This window comes from Histoplasma capsulatum, genomic scaffold (genome assembly GCF_000149585.1).
Source record: "Histoplasma capsulatum NAm1 scaffold_5 genomic scaffold, whole genome shotgun sequence".
NCBI lineage: Eukaryota > Fungi > Ascomycota > Eurotiomycetes > Onygenales > Ajellomycetaceae > Histoplasma > Histoplasma mississippiense.
Genome location: NW_001813978.1, coordinates 386321 through 406878, shown reverse-complemented (window position 1 = coordinate 406878; position 20558 = coordinate 386321). Strand labels below are relative to the sequence as shown.

The window sequence follows — 20558 nt, the reverse complement described above, 5'->3', positions numbered from 1 at the left end:
TCCCCATAAAGCAAATCATATCAGAAGTCGTTGGGGATCATGCCCCTCTGACCTACGGACGCCCACCTTATTCTTCCCTCCTCTCCTCTCACGGCCAGGTGTATATTCTTTCTCCGCTGTCGTTAATCTTGCTCTATTGTCATCCTGTTGTATCATTTTTGCGAGTTTTAAAGCCGCAGACACACCACCCACCCATCCATCTGCTAGAACAACAAAAGAAAGAAGAAAGAAGAAAAAGGAAAAGAAGAAATCAAGCAACTGCTATCCTCCCTTAAGTCTCCCTCCCTACGATCAGGATGCCTTCTGTGATGGGATCCTATGGGCAGGTGATTGAGTATATTCAAGGTACCGCCCCATGTTTTGTTCGAAACTGAACATATTGAGATCTCTCATACTCACTTCAGTTTTAAAGACCGGTTGTATCTTGCATCCTATACCCAACCACCCAGCGAAGGCGCTCCGTTCCCGTACCCGGTGCAGCCCAAGTCGCCAAGCAAGCGGTCTTCTAAAGCTGCCCATGGAGGATCTGCAGCGGCCGGTCCCAGAAGCAAACCCCCCGTATACTTCACTGTTGATGATACCCTCCTCTACAACGCCTTCCATGCCGATTTCGGCCCTCTGCACATCGGGCACTTGTACCGTTTTGCCGTCCACTTCCACGAGATACTAGGCGACCCCGCTAACAGCGAGCGCCCGGTGGTCTTCTGGAGCAAACCCGATTCTAGAAGCCGCGCCAATGCCGCTTGCTTGGTTGCGTGCTATATGGTCCTGATTCAATCTTGGCCGCCTCACCTGGCTCTGGCCCCCATTGCACAGGCAGATCCCCCCTATATGCCGTTTAGAGATGCCGGATATAGCCAGGCAGACTTTGTCTTGACTATCCAGGACGTCGTGTATGGCGTGTGGAAAGCTAAGGAGGAAGGGCTCTGTGGGCTGAAGGATTTCAGCCTGGAGGAGTGAGTTTTGTTGTTCCTGGTACTTGTTGTCGTTTGTTGTGGCCCTTCAGTCTAATTGTCTCGATCTTCGTTTAGGTACGAAAAATTTGAGCGGGTAGATATGGGTGACTTCAACTGGATTACTCCGCACTTCCTCGCATTTGCATCTCCCCAGCACCAACAGATCGACCCAATCCCACCCAATACACCGGAATTTGCGGCACTACCTTCAACCATAACGGAAGTTCTGATTTCGGACTTACCAGTCCCCTTCAAGAATGTCCTCTCACACTTTTCATCTCGGAATATCGGTCTGGTCGTCAGATTAAATTCAGAGCTATATAGTCCGTCGCATTTTACGGCGATGGGGATTAGCCATATGGATATGATATTTGAAGACGGGACCTGTCCGCCACTACCTCTGGTCCGGCGGTTCATCAAGATCGCTCACGAGATGATCCATAAGAAGAAAGGAATAGCAGTGCATTGTAAGGCCGGGCTGGGCCGCACCGGCTGCCTGATCGGGGCATATCTGATTTACCGCCATGGCTTCACAGCCAATGAAGTTATTGCTTTCATGCGGTTCATGAGACCGGGTATGGTTGTTGGGCCCCAGCAACATTGGCTTCACCTGAATCAGACCAGCTTCCGGGAATGGTGGTTTGAAGACTGTTTCAAGGAGAAACTCGCGCTGGCAAACCCAACAACTCCCGGTAGAGCCCCCCCAAAACAGCAACGTATCATAAGTACCAATGGGCAAACAGCTACTCCACCACATCCAAGCCAAAAAAGACACGCTCTGGGTGAGATTGATAACAACGAAGCGTCTGCATACGCTGATGATACCCTTCCTGCCCCCACACCAGGGCAACCTCGCAAGTCTCACCGGAAAGACTCAAGGCACCACCCATACGCGCGCGCTGTATCTTCGGGCTTAGGGAGCGAGGCGGGGGTGGAAACAAGTGTTTCGAGGAATGGAACAACGAAGGAGGGCAACCGCCGCAGATTGACAGAACATAATAGTCGTAGCGAGAGTGACGAAGAACTTCAACTGCAAATGCTTGCCAGGCGGGCATCGTCGCGGACGCCAGTATCTCCATCCCAGCAGCGGTCAACGAGTCATTCCGCAACTGTTAGTCTGAGTATTCATGAAGACGTGGAGGACTACGTGGATGCCGTGGTTGTTTCGAGCCAGCCGAAGTCGACGCTTGTTGCGAAAAGTGGGAGTGGGATCTTGGGCGTGGGAAAGGTTCGTGGGAGTCCACGGAGGGGCATAGAGGGCAAGACGGACAAGGGAGTGAGAAAGCATAGCGGGCGGGTTGGGAGTGCCGGTGCGGTGTCTAGGTTGAAGTGATAGGGATAGGGTTGATAGGGGGAGTGGGACTAAGGGGGAGGAGTTATTCATATATATATCAAAGCGTATTTGGGACGCTCACCTTATTTTTTTTTTTTTTTTTTTTTTTTCTTTCTCATGACTATCCGTACAACCCCCGATTCGATGCGTTTGATGAGCCATCCCTTTTTGTCTGTACTCAACATGTTTTTCAGCTGTGTGTCATCTGTACAGGTCATGCGAAATTCTCCCTCTTTTTTTATATTATTTCCCGGCCCCTTGCTTTGATGGCTGCAACTAATTGGCTGCATTTGGTGGCTCGCTGGCAAGGCGTTGTTGTTATTGGAGTTGACGACGCTTTTTCTCTTCATGTTAATATCATAATGTCTGCGCGGGTTCGGTTTGTTGCAATGCCCTTTTCTCATTATATTAAAACTTTGATTTTGTTATTTATTTTTTTTTTTCTCCTGGCTTCTTTCTTCCTTTATTTACTATATAGATCGAAACGGATTATTCTCTTGTGGATTGATTAATGTTTCTTCTTCTCCCCTCAATGTTTGTTTTTGTGCCCCTTCTTCCTTCATTTCCACCTTTCATTCCTGACTATGAGCGTTTTGATTGCGCATTGCTGTTGATGACGACGATGAAGACAGGGATTCGTTATAATGGATGGCTAAAGAAGCGCTTTCGTGGTTTTTCCCTTTTTGTTTGTGAGAGGTAAAGATGGTTCCACCCCTGCATGCATCGTCGTTAAGGCCGATTGATTGTTTGTTTGGACCATGGTAAATCGATCTTTTTTCTAGAAGCGGGTGTATATATCACGAACAATCCATGGATCGGCCTTTTTTTTTTTTTTTTTTTTTTTTTTTTTTTTTTTTTTTTTCCTTATGAGCGCTTTAAGGGCGCGGGTAATTGCTAATCGCTAATACAACAGGGATGGGGAGGAAAGTTGGGTTCTGTCTGCATGTTGGTTTTTGCTCGAAGGGAATTGAAGCTCATGATTTCTCTAAGAATTCTTGTTTTATTCCGTCCCTTTGTTTTTTTTTCTTTTTTCTTTTTTTTTTTATTTTTTTTATTTTTTTTTCTTTCTTTTTTTTTTTATTTATTTTTTTTTATTTATTTTTTTTTTATTTTTTAAACAAAAATTCTGGTCTAAAGTCGTATATATATTCAATGGAATAGTTTTTTTTTTTTTTTTTTTTTGGAAATTGAGGACAAACCGCCCACTGTCAAAGTCTCTCGAGCAAACCGGTTGATTTCTCCCAAAAAATACAAAAGAAATTACAAAAAAGAAATCCAAAAAAAAAACAATTGAAAGGGAAAAAAAAAAGAGGAACGCGAAAGAAATCATCCGACCCATCTACCAAGAACCTTCACCCCCATCATCTCTATCTACACCTTCATCGCCTTCTTTGCCCAGTTTCCAATAGTCCCGTCTCTGCTGAGTCACCGTCGTAACGGATGCATTTCGTCAAATAGTCCTCCCACCCTTCCTGGGAGCCGGACTGAAGGCCCTTCCGCACCGCAGGCGAGCACTGGGTGGTCATGAACCACGCCGCGGAGCCGAAGTCGTGGTCGTCGCTTTTGAGAAGCAGGTCCAGGACCGCGGCAACGTCGCCCTTGACCTTGGCTAGCTCATCTTTGATTTCATCAAGGGAGTCGGCGTACACGGCGTTGTTGTCGGGCATTTGCATGTTTCGAGCTGGAGGTTAGCCGTTAGTTAGCTCGTCCGGTTCTCTCGCTCTTTTTCTCAACCTCCTTTTTTCACATGCTTTCCGTCAGGAAATGTGGGCAGCAAGGGAGAAATGGAGAAAGCTAAAATGTGGAAAAAAAAAAAAAAAAAAGGATTAACAAAACAAAAGAAAACAACATAAAAACATACTCCCCTGCCCTGGCGTCCCAGGGAAATGGTTCCGCCTATACGCAAACTCCGCAGTTTCGAATGCCATCAGACTCAGCAGCGCTACCTTCTCCGCGGGAGATTCGATCTTGTATCTCTTGAATGAATTCAGAATAGGTTCCGCCGCCTGCGATGCGCTGCGACATTCGCCAGCTGCATCTTTGAGGTCGACGCAAGGCTCCTTGGCTGATCTTGGTGCGACGGCCTTTAGGATTTCAATCATTGCATTCGTGTCGCTGCTGTTATTGCTTTTGGAAGCGTCTGTTTGTTGGTCGGCTGGGGCGTCGAAGCAGTCAGCGTGGGCAGTTACGAGGTGGAGGGAGAGGAGGAGAGTCGTCGAGAATAGTTTTAGAAGCATGGTTTATTAGTATTTTTCCTTTCCTATTCTTCGCTTCCAAGCAAGCTGGTTGTTCAATGAGAAGTGATGTTTGTGGAGAATTTTGAGTATATATCGCGAGTGAGGGGCATCTTCTTCAATGGGATCTGCATCTGGGGAAGGAGAAAGATATTTATAAGTTCCCTAGATATTCCATGAAGCACGGGATCGCTGTTGTCGTTGTCACAGAGGGCCTTTTAGAGCGGACAAAGCGCTTCCAAAATTGCCATGCGATGGGGATCTGCCTTGGTGATTTGTCGGATCCCCAGCGTTGTGATAAGCCATTCATTGCACGGTGAGCGCATCCACGCATCTAACTAGTTGTTTCAAAACAGTCGGCATCAGTCGCGGGCGATTGGGCTGCGTTGGTCCAGGGACTAGTTGGCTAGTTAGCCAATGCGCTGCATCATGCAGGGGATATCGCGGGCGGTCCTGGGCTGGGCGTTGCTTATCTTCGAGCGTTGCCCCTTTGGTGGCTTACAACAGGGCTGCATGCGTTCTTTGACATTTGATTCCGTCCTGCCTTTGTTTGAGGAAAAAATTCCCTTTGCCGTTAGACAGCTTTGTTGTCCCGGCCAGACCAGGTCTACACTATTCCCTTTGCTGTTTCATGTGAAAGGATAAAACGATACCAGTAGCTATTATTTCAGCCTTTGCCAGAGACCAACCGAGGCAGGATGTTGAAAGGCATCAAGGCCATTGTTTCATATCTGCGAGAGGAACTGTCATTGCAAATGGCGGAAAACGATATTTCCCCCTTAGACAATAGACCATCCAACTAGTCCAAATCTCAAGTCTCGATTGCGTGCAACATGAATCGAGTGTAAAACAGGTGCATAAGAGAGTGTTTAACCAACATTCCTCCGGACTATATTTACTGATGTTATGAAGTCAAATTTCTGCGCTTTTCATTTTAGTTTCCCACTCCATTTCCTTCTCTTTCTTTGTCCTTTTTAACACTAGGGAAACTTCACAGGGAGGACTTCTTCTCAGTGCTTCCGCCCCATGTTTTTAGTTTAGTTTCACTCTCATTTCCCACTCTTGCTCACGGAGAGAACTTTCACCAACAGACCGAATAGTCGAATAAGTTGACAGAAATAATCGCTACAATCTGTCACAGGCGCCCGACATGAGGCGGGGTGGCCCATATCTTTCTTGGATCGTTCTTGAAGAACACATGTGGAGCTCTGCTCAAGGCACCACTATCTCATCTGACAATGAATATCATACATGGCTCACATATTTGTTATTACCAGCTGAATATCACCAGCTGAACCGCTTGCTACGCCATCGGACGATGGACCAATCAAACAAGCCAGCAGACCAATGATGCCAAAACATTCTTGCCGTCAGGGAAGATATGTCGATTTCTGGCGTAGTTTTCCAGGAGCAGCGACAAATAGCGCTCTCGCTGGTCGGGAAACGCAGTCGTATGGCCTTGTCTTTGCTCTGCATGTCAAAAGCCCCATGTACCATGATAGCGGCTGGATTGAGCCCCTGGATTGAGCAGGGTGGGCAATAATTCAAATGTGGGGCTCATTTTGTCGCACACAAAGACAGCCTTGCTCTCCTTTAAGGACGGGTGATGGCTTCTTCTGATGAGTGGCTCGGCCACCTTTACTAACTACCGAAGAAGCATGCCGGGCATACTTGGGCATCCATGGAGCTTCGATACCAGAAGCTATAACTATGTTTGGATAATAATCAGATATTCAATCTATGTATTATTGCAAGTGGGTTACCGATATACGCACGTGGGACAAGATCGACGACGGGAACCAGTGGCTTTGGACCTTCGCTCTTTGGACTGGAGTACAGACTAAGAGTCCGCGGCACAATTGAAGAAGTTGTATAGAGGATAATCGGTCCTGTGATAACGGTTGGGAAATCAGCGAAGGACCAAAAGAAAGCCGAACATAGATATATGACGTCATTTTGCTGCTGAGGGTTCGGTAAAGTTTCAACGTCTGCCGAGTGCCAAGGCCCTAAAATGATTCACTTTGCCGAAACATGCAAGATGTTGTGCCGAGTTTGATCGATTGTAGTCGGTATGGCTGACGATAACTAACAGCTATGCTTATATGAAGTGATGGGATGTCTGTGGTGGACTTGGGGAGAAGATGTTGTTAGTTTTCATTAGTATCATGCCCAAAATCTTGCTAGTTGGGCGAAGATACAAATGCCGCCTGTCGGTCAACGGCTGGCTTCATGGGGAAAATTTTCAGTTAACTCCGTTAACCCAGCTTTGATGATGAATGGCCATAAATGCGAAGATGGGAATGGAGAGGGAATGAATATGAAACCTCGTAACCGGAATTTCCAAGCTTGCAACTCTCTCCGCCCTAGGACAAGCCGCTAATATTGACCATGGACCCGTCGATGATTCTTGCATGCTAGTTTCGGCATCATGTCGGGGCATGGCAGTTGACTGTGCCAGGGTGGCCACCAGCGTTGCATATCGGCTTTCTCTGAAAATCCATATCTGATACCGATCAATGACGCGTGGGATAGCTTATTGACCATCGCAAACAATATCGTAATTTCGTTATTGGCGGTGCATCATCAGGAGGACAATTAGCTGCAATTGTGCCTCACCGGCAACGGTAAATCTAAAAGCTCAAGGAACTCAACCCTGTCGTTTACTTGGGGTTATTTTCCAAAACACTGTCACCCTTCATGGCACGGATAAACGGTATATCCCTCCGCTCATGATTTTATCTTATGTATGTAAAGGCTAATTGCTGTCATATCCCAGGCTCGAAGACCTATACGGCGATCCAGATCCAGATTTTGAGAAAATGAATTCTCTGGCCTATCCGCTATAGGGAAAGTTTGCTGTCCTACTTTGGAAGTTTGTCCAAATTTGCAGTATCGAATGATGCGTTAATTGAAACGTTAAAAGATCTATCGCACGTCTTTCGGCTGTATGCACCGCAATTGGAAGTACCCCAGAGGAGAGAACAGTACTGTGTAGTAATAGGCAAACGGCAGCCAGGGATTTTGAGTGAAGATAATCTGGCTGAAGATTCACAGGAATGGATTTATGAGCGTCTAGGCTCCAGATGAACTAAGTGAACTAAGTTAATAATACCTGTGATTTATTCAACAATTATGTGATCTGGCAAGTCTACTAGGGAGTGTCGGCTACCAATATTGCAAAATATTTAAATACAGTTGTAGCTAATTGATCGTTTCTGTCATAGGTGGCAAATACTCCGTCTTGGGAGTAAATATACTCAGCCATCCTCCATGCATATGTTTTGGATCTTACAGCAGTATTAGTACAGTTTTGGTCTAACTGACATTTCAAAACGGGCCTAGAGAAAATCTTGATATCAATAACCGATGCCAATTATATTTTCAACCTTTTCGCAATTCAGCCGGCGCACTGCCGTTCAATTTGAAATATCCTGGTTGCAGTTCCCTGAGAAACCCTTCCGGATCATCGTTATATGAGGCGACCCTCAGCCGCTGGACATTGTCCGGGCCATAGCTGGAAATCACATCTTGGAATTGGCTTGCATAGTTCATGAAGAGGTAATTGGTGTGCACGCCGGATTCATTGGCTTCCTCCTTGATTATCTGTATCATGTTGGAGAAAGCCCTGTAGATCGTCTCATCATCCGCTTCATTGGGCCATGAGGCGGAGAGGAGAAGTAGGGTATATGGTCCACCTTCAACTGACAGACCGAATGCGTTTCCCTTCATTTGTGATAACATTGGCTCCGTGACGGTTTGGAAATTGCATTCAACGACGATACCCATGATCGCTCTAAGAGGGTTTATTGTTGCAAGAAATGTATCTGCTACGAACCTCACGAGCCAAGCATCCACTTTAAACGTGTATGTCCAGTGTGTATATCGTGACCCAGGTGGGGTTTCATTCGCCAAAGCTTTTGTTATTTCGGACATGTATTGGACTTTAGACGATTCAAAAACAGCGGGTATGGCTTCCATCTCTGCAAAGATTGGAGGGTATGGAATTCCATCCGCATTCTCCAGGTGCGCTCTGATCCTTTCCGCTTCCTGCGTGACGGTAAAGGCTATGAAACCGTTGTTGCTCCTGGGATCATTGATGATTGCTCTCCCGAGGTTCACGTATGTATCGAGAACAGCCTGTTTGTGATCCATGCTGAACTCTCGCAGCCCTTGCCACATCGGGCCTTGAGGGTATATATTCACGGTGAACCTGGTTACGATTCCAAAATTGTTCCCTCCTCCACATAATGCGAAGAACATCTCTGGTTTCTGAGCATCGATATTAAGAATCCCACCATAGGCGCCCACAACCTACGCAGAGAACATGGCAGTTAATCTTAGGTTATATACATGCGTATATTTGAGGAAACGAAACCAATGCGCTGGGAAATTAAACTAACCTCATAGTTTATGACATTATCGCAAGCCCAGCCATACAGATTGGATAGGAAAGAGATGCCACCTTTAATATAGTGTTCAACGTGGGTTTTTCAACTGTGAAGGGAAATCTTATTATTATTTCCTGTTGACACTTACCTCCAAGAATGTGGCCTCCAACCCCTACATCACCAGCACGAGCCCCCACAGCTATGAGGTCGTGGACCTCCAATGCTTTATATACATCATACCATGTATTCCCTGTGCCCAGAATCGCAGTCTTTCGATCCGGCGTTACAATGATGTCGTTAATGGATCTCATGTCGAACGCCATACCATCCTGGATATTAGATGCGCCGGGAAACGGAGCATGTCCACCGCTTCTCACAGCAAATGTACAGTTGACTTGTGTGATTACGAACATGGCGAAGGACACCTGGCTCACGTTCTTGGGGTGGAAAATACACATTGGCTGGGTTTTTGACTGCTGCTGCGACCAAAAACTCGCTTGGAACTGGCGGTAATTGTCGCTCCCAGGGAACGCGACGGTGTCCGCGTATGTCTTGGACAGGTAAGTGCAAGCAAACTCACATCGACTAGGAGCGGTGTTTCTCTCGTTAAAGTTAAGGAAGATAGTTTCCGTTTCGAGGGGATCACTTTGGTGGGCTGACGGGTGACGGTGGCCGATATCTGGTATTTTGAAGGCCACCCCGTACCATCCTAGAAGAATCGAGATGAGAATAGAATAACCGCTTAACCTCATCGCTAGAAACATTGCTGATGATATCCTGCCTATTTGATAGGAAGGAAACGATACTCTGCTCCCACGAGACATCTGAGAGTTGAGAAGAAGATTTGGCAGTTGGGGCGCGCGCGAGAACGTATTTATTTCCCCTGGATTATAGAAAGCTAGGGATAACAACAGCCCAGATCGTTTCCTCAACCCGTTGGGGACCCCAACTACAGTTCGTCAGTTACAATCAGGGGATGAAACGCCCCTAGGGTTGGATTTTTCTCGTTTGGGTTATCTGAGATATACAACAAAAATAATAGCGAAAAGTCTTGAGAAGTCGCTCTTCGAGCGCGAACAAATGCATTTGATTCCATTTAAAGGGTCTGCAACGTGAGGTTGCGGGTGGTACTAAATTCCATGAAATGAAACCATCGCTGGTGCATAACACTATTAAATATCCAACGGAGTGAAACAAATTGGAAGAAAACATCCAGAATATACGTTAGACCTGAACCCGTTTGAGTAACAGTTATTTGGACGATAAACGTGTGTTATTGTAACACTGGGGCCCACGCGCTACGGAGCCAGTCGCGGAATGTCTGCGGGCTAATGTGGACTGGAGTATGCAAATTTGGATCTCCAAAGTCATAACAACCAGCTACGGTCGCCAGCAGGCAGTGCAGTCGCGATTGCTGCGGCAGATTCCCGGAAGCTTTCGCATGGGCCAGGGCATTTCCAATGGCATCGTTGGTGAGAATTGCCTTTTCAAACTCGACACCTGTCAATGATTTTCCACCATTAGTAGCTCTCAGTACGCACTAGCATTTTATAAAATAGAGCAATATGTGGGAGGGAACTCACCTCTCATGAGCTCAGCCTCGCTTACAATATCACCCAGGGTCATCCGATCGCCGCATATCCTAAACTCTGTCTCCCACTGCGGCAAATCCAGCGCGGCAACAATATACCTTGCCAAGTCCTGCGCGGACGTCATGCACACGAACACAGGCGCACCCAACGCATTGAAATACGGAACCTCAGCCTTCATCGTGCGGACATTCATCAGGTAATCCCCCTCGCCGTCTATATACGTACCGCTACCGAGTTGGAAGGTAGCCATGCCGCCTGGCGCAAAGCGTTCGTAGAAGATCCCGCAGGCGAAAACCGCGTACTGCATACCGCGCTGCGAGTAGTATTGCAAGCGGGCGAGACTAGTCAAGTTTCCGCGGTCGAGGAAGTTTGCTGCTGGGCACGAGGATGGGGGTCCTTTGAATTCGGATGGGACGAAGCGCCGGACGCGGACATGGGCGGCGGCATCGATTAGGGCTATCTCTGCTTCTCCTGATATGGTGGAGATAACAGTGTCGATGCCCGCTAGGGCATACTGGAGGCTGTTGCTATTGCTGTAGTCGACTTTCAGGACTTGCCAGCCTTTCGCTGTGAGGCCTGGGTTATTCTGGAGAGTGGGCATTAGTTTGCTGACAGGAAGGGTGTTCATGGTGGGAACATGGTTGCCGAAATATGTATATATATGGCTGCACATACATTTCGGGAAAGAAAGATAAATTGATGGCAGGTTTGTGTCGAGATGTAGTGGGCAATGTATTGGGACAGCCCACTAGTCCCAGCGATCGCTACCTTGATCATGGTCAACTATGAATGATAAGATTTATGGGGGCTAGGAATACAATATCTAGGAGGGGGCTGGTATAAATAGAAATGAGAACACAAGCGTGGCGGATGTTTTAAGTCAAATTATGCAGCATTTTTCATCTGAGTCTCCCAGGGTCCAATGTCTGTTAGGTGCATGTTTAGCCCTTACTCTTCAACTCCATGTTTGTCCTGTGATTTGACGAGGAATAGTAGGGATTTGATGTGAAATCCATACACTGATCAAGGTATATATATATATATCCCCTGATCATGTTATAAGAAAATTTGCAGAGAAGAGCGCAAGAGATACTGGGCCTCGAGGGCTAATATTGTCTAGAAAGAAAGAAAGAAACTGAGGAGAGGATATTTAACCAAGGCTCCAGCTAACCATTGTTGTTTGTCGGAATAGCATATGTGTTATTTGACCAAGAATGTCCCTAGGACACCATGATTTTCGGATTTGTATACCATGGTCCCCTCATGGATGTCCTCCCTTGCGAGCAGCCAAAAACCTTGGTTGAGCAATCCATATCCAATACAATGAGGGCAAGCCATCTTACGGTTTTGGGAGCAAAGCGTTTAAAAGCACAAGGAAAGCTAGGGTCGATAAATGGACGACCTTATTCGATTTGGTGAATGGGTTATAATGACGCTTGATATGTGACTAGCCGATGACCAATCCATGAAGGACTCAAGCGGCATATCGTGGTAGCATCGTCACATAGGGTGATTTAGGCATGGACAGGGAATGTGTGATATAGGGCTTAGGCAGCAGAGCCGCATGCAACGGCGCAAAGATGGTTTAGCCAGTCAACCCCAGGAGAGCCTGGTACACAAGATGTGATCTCATGGACTGGTGATCAGAATGGCCAATGACGCCGTTTAATGGAAATGTTGAAAACTCTCTCCCTCATGGGGTGAAATTCGAGATGCAATAAATGGCCCAAGGCAGCAATAGAGTCCGCAGAAAATTGACTCTCCCCTCTCCTCCGCAGTCGAAGCTCGGGGAGGAGAGCATGGATAGAATGCAGGACTCCGGTATATTTTCTCAAATTCCAGGTTCCCAGGCAGCGGCTGTTGGCATTGATTGCTGCCTGTCAGTTGAGTTGGGTGACCTTGATACAAGACCTGATTGATACCACCACGTGAAGCAAAGTATGTGCCGGCTAAACGCGTTTTGTAACCGCGAGATCAAGGCGAGACGGGAATCAGCTCTGTATTCAAGGGAGTGAACATTGAGTTAGTTGATGCGATTGTTCCGGACGAGCATTGAAAGCACGACTGCTCGTGGTAGAACTGTGCTTGGTCTGTTTCCGTTTCCCGTTGATGGAGTTTGCAGTCCAGAATTCCGTAGTCAGAACAAGGACTTAAAAGGGATTAGAGTACAGATCACTACCCTTTCAAGGGATTCCAGATCGTGAGAAACTACCGTTTGAAAAAGAAGTCGTGGTAGTGGTAGTGGTAGTGGTAGTGGTAGTGGTGGTCGTGGTGGCAGAAGGAAACGGGATCTTTTGGTGGTTGAACACGATTGCACGAAATAAGCGAAACCGGCCCAACCAACCCAACTCGGCAAAACTGGCTCCAGACCGGCGGATGACCGTGCATCTCCTCCGCGTCCACAGCGCGACGCGAGCTATATCGCTCCTCCACGTCTCCGCTCTCCGCTCTCCTCTCTCCTCTCTCCTCGCGCCGTGCATTTCTCTCGTCAGTTGTTTGCACGCGGGGAACCCATTCTTCCGTAGGCACATTCCACAGATGGTCAATTCTTTGCTACTGCTCCCCTCCCCATGATGTGCGATCCCGAGCAACCATCATCGGCCGGTGTCAAAGCCGCTACGGTGCCGCCGCTCAAAGCCGCTACGAATAATAACTACACTTTCCTGGTCCACTCTCACAAGTCCTTAACACAAAATCTACCTCCCAAAGTAGACAACAAGGCTCTGGCGCGGCAGAAACGTCGAAGGACGAGGTATATCCCGCCGTTCAACCTCAACTTTGCCATTAGTAGCACCTTTACTAGATCACTGCTAATTCGTGTTGTAGCCCTGATGATCAAAAGATTCTCGAAGCGGAATACCAACGAAACCCTAAACCAGACCGGGCAACGAGGGCTGATATTGTTAACAGGGTTACACTAGGCGAGAAGGAGGTTCAGGTATGGTTCGACGATATGTTGTATTTCTCTCAAGAAGAGGGGGTCTAACGCGTTCTTCCTCGGATGAAGATCTGGTTTCAAAATCGACGCCAAAATGACAGACGGCGATCCAAACCGCTCAACCAGGAAGATTTCAAAGTGCCCAAACCCTCCGGCCCAGACCAAGACGCGTCCAATGGCAATAATCCTGTTAATTCTGAGAGTCAGGCTACTCAGCCGTTAAAAACATTCCACGGAACTGATCGTCGAACCAGCACTGACACGAGACGCGCGAACCTCTCTACATCACCAGACAGCTCATTTGGGTCGGAAACGGGGGTCGAACATGAGTCGACCTTGAGTTCTCAACCACCTAACTCGCAGGCCACTGTCATCTCCCTCCAGCGAGAGGAACTGCGCGACGCCGTTGGCAAAATTGAAGGGCAAACAGGCGGGAGTAAAGAAGGGGGTGCAACATTAATAGCGGATGAACTTCACATCGAGCCCGTCAGCAGGAAACGGTCCAGGTCTCAGCCTGAGGCTGCGAACACGAACAAGTACAGTCCACCGACTTCAAGCACATTTATACCCCCTTCGCTGCGTATATCATTGTCTTTTGACGGAGAGGCAGTTGTTCGTAAGGAAGGCGAAAGCACCCCGTCCCCGCAAAAACCACTAGACGCCATTCGGATTTCCATGTCTGCTGATGGCGAAGCATTAATCAGAACTGCAAGCGAGGAATCCCCTATTATGAAAAACCGCGCCCCTCTCTTGTACAACACACGTCCTGTTGCTAGAGGACTGAGGAGGAGCATCAGCGCCTTTCCCCTCGGGGCATTGAAGGGGACAAAGGAAGGCCAAGATCCCAAGCCATTTGGGAGATCTCGCGACTCCCGTATCTGGGAACTTCATTGTGATACTGATGCCCGGACTGCATTGTTGGGGTCGAAAGGCAGTCTTTTGTCCTCCACGGCTCGGACGAGGAAACTAAGCCACCGAAAATCCGACCTGGGCCATGGTCGAAAGGCGTTGATGCCACGAACAAATCTCCCGAACGTTGTACCACTTGCGGAGGAGCCTACAGGAAAGCGGAAAAAACTATCACGGGCAATGTCCTCCTTGGCTCGTTTAGAAACTGGTCACAAAGGATTAACGTCAAAGTTGGAAGAAGGGATCACGGACTGCCACACAGGCGATTCAGACAAAGAGAATTGGATACCAGGCACACAGATGTCCGCGGCAAGACGGGTGCCTTCTAACAAACAGAAAACCCGTCGTGTAGGACTGCAGAAACCTAACCGGCTCAGCAATGGGCAAAGTGCTAGCTATCGACCAGTCGCAGGCTCTAACAAGATGCAGCAGGGACATCGAGGCGTACTTCTTCACCCCAGTCCCCATAGCACTCAAGAGGGCGGAGATGATGTAACTGGGAAGATTCATGGGCCTCCGGACGAAATATCCCAGCTCAGCCAGGATGAAGATTTGGATTGCATCCAGGGTCTGCTGTCTTTGAGCCAGGGCGCTTGGCGATAGTCGGCTATGATTGGCTAGCACGATGGAAATCTTTCCTTTTTTTTTTTTTTTTTTTTTTTGCTCATTTCTTTTTGTTTTTCTTTTTTCTTTCTTTTGGCTATATCGTATAAGTTCCCTTGGACTTTTGTTGGCGTTCTCTGGACGGCGTGGCTTAATTCTGTACGATAACGGCCATGTTATAGACGAGATTCTGGTTAATAAATAATGCTGTATTTTTATAACTATTGTTTGTCCTCCGCAGAACCAGCTTCCCGATCATGGATGACTCAGCATGGCCGATGGTAATCTTCCACTTTTGCCATGAATCAACTTTTCGCATACCAGCTTGTTTCACCAATGAAGAATAAAGGAATACTGTCCCCAGAAAATGATAATAATAATAATAATACTAAAATCAAGGCCTTCACGTCCTACAGAACCTGCTTTCTTCAGCAACACAGGTCAAAGCAAGGAGGAGTCTCCGTCGGGAGAGTGGTTTCGTACACAGCAAAGCTTATCGCTTGCTTCAGCTTGCTTACAAGCTCCGGGCGTCCTGCTGTTTGCCATCGGTTGCCGCCGGCGAGACTTTGCCCTGTTCCTGTAAGTAGTGCCCACGGATGGTTTCAAACCCGACTGGATTTGCGGTCGGCAGCTCAATATTTGGGCTACTTTCGTGCTCGCCCTGACGTCCCGTCTCCGTGCCGTCCCCACTTCCTCTGCTTCATGAGTCGTATGGACTTGCAATAATAGAGAAAATGTTCGGTTTTTTTGCAGCTGTTGCTATCTTGGAGGAAAAAAGCCCCGACTATCCAACTTGGATCATTTGTCTGCTCTGATTTTGCGTTTGCGCATTGTCCTATATGCTGTTCGCCCTGATGGTCATCTGATGTGCGCATCATGAAAGCTCTCATTGGCGGCGCCGTGGAACCCGAGCTGTTGAGGTTCTAGCCGGCTCACTTTTGCTTTGCCGTGGACGTGACGGGGCCCCCAATAAATACGGCTGCAGACTCGCCTTTCGAGCTTTGTTGCACCTGTATCTATCTTTTCCAGTCTCTGTCCACTTGTGTTTGAAAGATCCTATCACGCCGTTTGCAGACGGGGGCTGGCTCTCCAACACATGCCCATTCTGATATCTTATTAACCTTACCGCTCCTGATCCTGTACTCACAAGTTACTACTCCTACTACCATGGAATGCAGAGCTAACGGCCTAGCAAAATCCTCAAAATGGCTCCAGATATCGCCTCTAGCCTTGGATCTTCCGGTCTTCCCTAGCCTGCACTCGACTACCGGTCGGCTTAAACATAGAACAGGTTTCACCGGCCCCTCCACTATGCACAGGACCCCACACGTGGGAATAGTCGGTGCAGGCCTAGCGGGCTTGAGGTGTGCAGATGTTTTACTTGATCGTGGCTTTCGAGTAACAATCCTTGAAGCTAGGGATCGAATTGGCGGTCGCGTATGAAAATATTTTTCATAATTTTTTATGTTTTCCATTTCTTCCTGATTTCCCAGCTGGGGTTGCTGATGTACTACTGTCTGATCTTCTATTTATTTACTAGGTATGCCAAAGCGACGTTGGCGGGTTTAAGGTAGATGTGTAAGAGTGAAAGCAGTGTTTTGTTTCTCGTAATATTAATTAAACTAATGTATGCCTACAGAGGACCGAACTGGATACATGGGACACAAAACAATCCCATCCTGGATCTCAGTAACGGCTCAAAAACTATTACCCATGCATGGGGCGGTTTGCAGAATGTTATTGATACGTCTGGAGAGCCTCTTGACGAGGGTTTGGTTGGAAGGATTTCAGACTTCATATGGACGACGGTAGAAGACGCGTTTGAATATAGCCGTCTTAACAGAGACAGAATCCCTCCGGGCAAAAGCCTCTTCGATTTTATCAAGGAGCAGCTGGGAAAAGCCGAGTTTTCCGAGGTTGAGAAGGAAAAGTGCATTGAGTTGTCAAAACTTTGGGGTTCATACATTGGATCTCCCATTGATCGGCAAAGCTTGAGGTTCTTTTTTCTAGAAGAGTGTTTAGAAGGGAGTATGTCCTTCACCCCCTCCCAATACCACTATATCCTGCCAAATCGTTCGAGCTGACTCCGTCTCCCAGCCAATCTTTTCGTGGCATCCACATATAAGAAAATCGTCGACTCAGTCGCCGCCGCCGCCCTCAAACGAGCTGAAATCCACCTGAATGAACCAGTTATCAAAATTGAAGCAAACCCCCGAGTTTCTGGAACGAACCACCAAGTCAGAGTTACAACCTCAACAGGGTCCCAATATCTATTTGATGAGTTGGTCACCACATTTCCCCTAGGCTGGCTAAAACAAAACAAAACTACCTTCCAGCCGGCCCTGCCAACCCATCTCTCCAAAGCCATCGACAACATTTCATACGGCCAACTAGAAAAGGTCTACATCCACTTCCCCTCCGCCTTCTGGGAACAAGCACCGAACACAGGGCGCAGCACCAGCACAAAACACCCTCTTTCTGCCCTCCAGCAAAATCCCCAAACCTCACCTCCTGAAGTCTCCCCGTTCACCGAATTCCTCACACCCTCCTACACCAACCACCCAACCACCCCCTTCTGGAACCAACAGTGCGTCTCCCTCGCCGCCCTTCCGGGGCCCTGCGCCCACCCAACCCTCCTCTTCTACCTGTACGGCCCCTCCGCCACCGACCTCATTTCCCAAATCCACGCCCTTCCCCCCTCCTCAAAGGAATACCACGACACCATCAACACGTTCCTGCAGCCCTTCTATTCCCGCCTCCCAGGGTACGACCCCTCGTCGCTGAATTGCCACCCAACCGCCATCCTCGCCACGCAGTGGCAACGCGACCCCTGGGCGGGGAACGGCAGCTACTCGAATTTCCAGGTCGGGCTGGAGGCGGGTGATCGCGACATCGAGATCATGCGCGAGGGCATGGGTGTCGAGCGCGGGGTGTGGTTTGCGGGCGAGCATACGGCGCCGTTTGTGGGGCTGGGGACCACGTCGGGGGCGTATTGGAGTGGGGAAGCGGTTGCCGGACGCATTTGTGAGTTCCTCCTGGCTGGTGCGGCGGGTACTGGCACTGGTGCTACTACTACTGCTAGTACTACTACTAGTAGTAGTACTGGGATACGCGGGGAGCGGGGCCCTGGAGGAACGGATTTCGTATGAATGGATGAATTTTATTTTGAGTGTGGATTATGTCCAAGTTTGTATAATGGCGAATTATCCGGGGGGTGAGATCGATGGGTTAGGTGTATTTTCCTTTTCCGCACATTTGTTTTCTTTCTTTCTTATACAATTAATTACTCATGGAGTCATGGGCGATACATATACAGATCCATATTATCTCTGGCTATTTGATAGAGACCGGACGAACTAACTATATATATAATTTTAAGCATTTTTAAGAGAGCTTTGGAAAACTTTTTCTTCGCCCTCATTGGCACGAGGATTAGTAATTTAAATAGCAACATCCTACCGCGGTTGCCCTACAAGTTGTAATTCGTAGCTTATCTTTCTTTACTCTCTTCGACTCTTGCGTCGCTAAGACATGTATAGTTCTGGAGGTAGGTCGGTAACCCTTCGTGAAAATCTGGGATAACGCAGAAGTTAGATAGAGAGAGGTAGATGTAAGTCTCGTAATATTCTGTACCTGACGGTAGAAAAGAATGAGAAAAGAAAGTTACTCGGGTAGCTAAACGCCGAATCTCGTCTTCAGATTCATATTTCGCAATAAGGGGGGAAAAAAAAAATAAAATAAAAAATAAAAAAATGAACAATTAATAAATAGGACCGCAAGAACTTGAAAGACACCGTACGCCCGGCCGACTGAACCCCCGGGAAAAGCCGAGTTGGATTGGAAAAGAGGAAATGGTAAAATCGAACTCTGGGTTTCGTATGAGAGCTAAGATGTTGTAGATGGTGGAATGAGATTTCCCGTCTTTCGGAAATTTAAGTTCAGAGGTCACGTAAGACAGGAAATGTGTTGATATATGCGGCATTGGGCTTATAGAGCGGAAGAATTCACATCGAGAAATGAGAAAGAGAGAGCAAACAGAACAGGGTATCGCAAGTCCTGCTCAACCAACGCCAAGTGAACTGGTTTCCATGATGAGGTAAAGCATGACTGCAAAAATTGGACAAAGTGGTATTGTTACAAAAATGTAAATGAACAACCTGATAACAATCGAAGATGAAGGGAAATGTAGAGAAGGAAAAATGAGACGGAGAAACTGTATGGTGCTCGCATGAGGAATGCTTAAGGGGATATTGGAGCAACTACATAGCGAACGGGCTGGATCGAATGAAGAAAATTTATCACCAATCACTCCTTCAATCCTCCCAAATGGTTTCAAGATCCAGATCTTGCCTCCCCTCCGCCCCGCACACACTCCAGCGTTTCCGCTTATCTGCCCTAGTACCACCGTAGGAACCCAGTCCCCCAAATCGCGAATTACCCAACGGACTCGACGAGCCAGAAACATCAATGGCGCTCCGCCGTCGGTTGAAATCCTTGTTGGCGGCGGCGGCTGCTTCGTCGGCTCGATCTGCTGCAGCTTTCAGCATGGCAATTTGATCGGCTTCGATGGCCGCGGCTTCTGCGTCCGGGATATCTGGGATGGTCTCCAGAGATGATATACTGGGGCTGCGCGAGCGTATACTCGATGGTGTTGACGGCATTGAGGAAGTGGAGGAGAAGGAATAGGATGGGTAAGATTCGTTGAATTTCGCAGGAAATACTATTGGTGACGCTTGGGCAGAGATGGGACTGCTATTGCTTGGGTAAAGGGGTGACGATGGCCGTCGGCGAGTTGTGCGGGGAAAGGTCCCAAGAGTGCCAGGCGATAACGGCGAGTGGGAGGACACATCCAATTGCACCTTTCTCGATCTAGAGGTGTCCTGAAGCTCTGGATGTTCAGCTATGGGTTCTGATATATGTAGCGTGCTGATGCTTGGGTATAGACTGTCTTCCACCGAAACGCGGAGAGGACTTTGACGTCTCAACGACGAGTCGTGAAGACTGGGGGAAACCCCAGGGTTTCCCGTAAATGCATATCGACCACGCGAGTCCGGTCCGGGCGAGGAGTGAGCTCTGGCCATAGATGGAGCTGCTGGACTCGCCAGAGACCGGGAGCGAAGGTGTGTTTTGCTGAGGGAGGAGTAGGGTTTAGGGATGAGATTTAGAGTTGGCTGCATTATCAAGTGCGTCATCTTCGCGGGAGCGGCTGTGCTAGCACCGTTACGGACATCCGCTCCTGTTTCTCTGCTTTTGAATGTTGACGGAACTGTGCAGGTCGTAGTGGGCTCTTCCGCGTATTCATCTGCACACTCCGGAGGACTGGGAGGAAGCATGATGTCCTCTGGAGCCAGCAGATAAGAAGACATGATACTTTGAGGGGGAAATATAACGAGCGAGACGAAGCAACCGGTGATTAGGAGGATCGCCGTGAGCCAAAAGTTGCACACCACGAATGCATGCTCGATGTAAATAAGTGAAGACCGGCTAGTGGGATCGGGCACCACGAATTAAACGGCAAAATCTCAACAACGCCCACGATCCTCAAACATTCGCCCGTTTGTAGTTTTTTCAAGTCTACGTCTTCGGTATTTGCCAGCAGCCGGCT

General features: G+C 48.0%; 7 protein-coding genes across 7 annotated transcripts; 3 read left to right on the top strand and 4 right to left on the bottom strand.

Annotated features, from left to right (window-relative positions):
- Positions 1 to 296: 296 nt before the first annotated feature.
- On the top strand, positions 297 to 2289 carry HCAG_04983 (hypothetical protein; the record flags this gene model as incomplete). The annotated part of the gene is made up of 3 exons (XM_001539466.1): positions 297 to 345; positions 413 to 956; positions 1032 to 2289. 3 exons carry the CDS (start codon positions 297 to 299, stop codon positions 2287 to 2289), a joined length of 1851 nt encoding a protein of 616 aa, XP_001539516.1.
- Positions 2290 to 3668: 1379 nt separating this feature from the next.
- HCAG_04982 (predicted protein) lies at positions 3669 to 4526 on the bottom strand (the record flags this gene model as incomplete). The annotated part of the gene is made up of 2 exons (XM_001539465.1): positions 3669 to 3970; positions 4151 to 4526. 2 exons carry the CDS (start codon positions 4524 to 4526, stop codon positions 3669 to 3671), a joined length of 678 nt encoding a protein of 225 aa, XP_001539515.1.
- A 3378-nt stretch (positions 4527 to 7904) lies between these two features.
- HCAG_04981 (predicted protein) lies at positions 7905 to 9675 on the bottom strand (the record flags this gene model as incomplete). The annotated part of the gene is made up of 3 exons (XM_001539464.1): positions 7905 to 8834; positions 8924 to 8985; positions 9060 to 9675. The coding sequence occupies 3 exons, from the start codon at positions 9673 to 9675 to the stop codon at positions 7905 to 7907; spliced, it is 1608 nt and encodes a 535-aa protein (XP_001539514.1).
- A 509-nt stretch (positions 9676 to 10184) lies between these two features.
- On the bottom strand, positions 10185 to 11131 carry HCAG_04980 (predicted protein; the record flags this gene model as incomplete). The annotated part of the gene is made up of 2 exons (XM_001539463.1): positions 10185 to 10411; positions 10495 to 11131. 2 exons carry the CDS (start codon positions 11129 to 11131, stop codon positions 10185 to 10187), a joined length of 864 nt encoding a protein of 287 aa, XP_001539513.1.
- A 1942-nt stretch (positions 11132 to 13073) lies between these two features.
- HCAG_04979 (predicted protein) lies at positions 13074 to 14953 on the top strand (the record flags this gene model as incomplete). The annotated part of the gene is made up of 3 exons (XM_001539462.1): positions 13074 to 13255; positions 13330 to 13441; positions 13511 to 14953. The coding sequence occupies 3 exons, from the start codon at positions 13074 to 13076 to the stop codon at positions 14951 to 14953; spliced, it is 1737 nt and encodes a 578-aa protein (XP_001539512.1).
- Positions 14954 to 15224: 271 nt separating this feature from the next.
- On the top strand, positions 15225 to 18435 carry HCAG_04978 (predicted protein; the record flags this gene model as incomplete). The annotated part of the gene is made up of 8 exons (XM_001539461.1): positions 15225 to 15234; positions 15370 to 15532; positions 15837 to 15873; positions 16169 to 16390; positions 16494 to 16531; positions 16593 to 16981; positions 17051 to 18096; positions 18343 to 18435. The coding sequence occupies 8 exons, from the start codon at positions 15225 to 15227 to the stop codon at positions 18433 to 18435; spliced, it is 1998 nt and encodes a 665-aa protein (XP_001539511.1).
- An 831-nt stretch (positions 18436 to 19266) lies between these two features.
- Positions 19267 to 20319, bottom strand: HCAG_04977 (predicted protein; the record flags this gene model as incomplete). The annotated part of the gene is made up of 1 exon (XM_001539460.1): positions 19267 to 20319. One exon carries the CDS (start codon positions 20317 to 20319, stop codon positions 19267 to 19269), a length of 1053 nt encoding a protein of 350 aa, XP_001539510.1.
- Between the last annotated feature and the right edge of the window lie 239 nt (positions 20320 to 20558).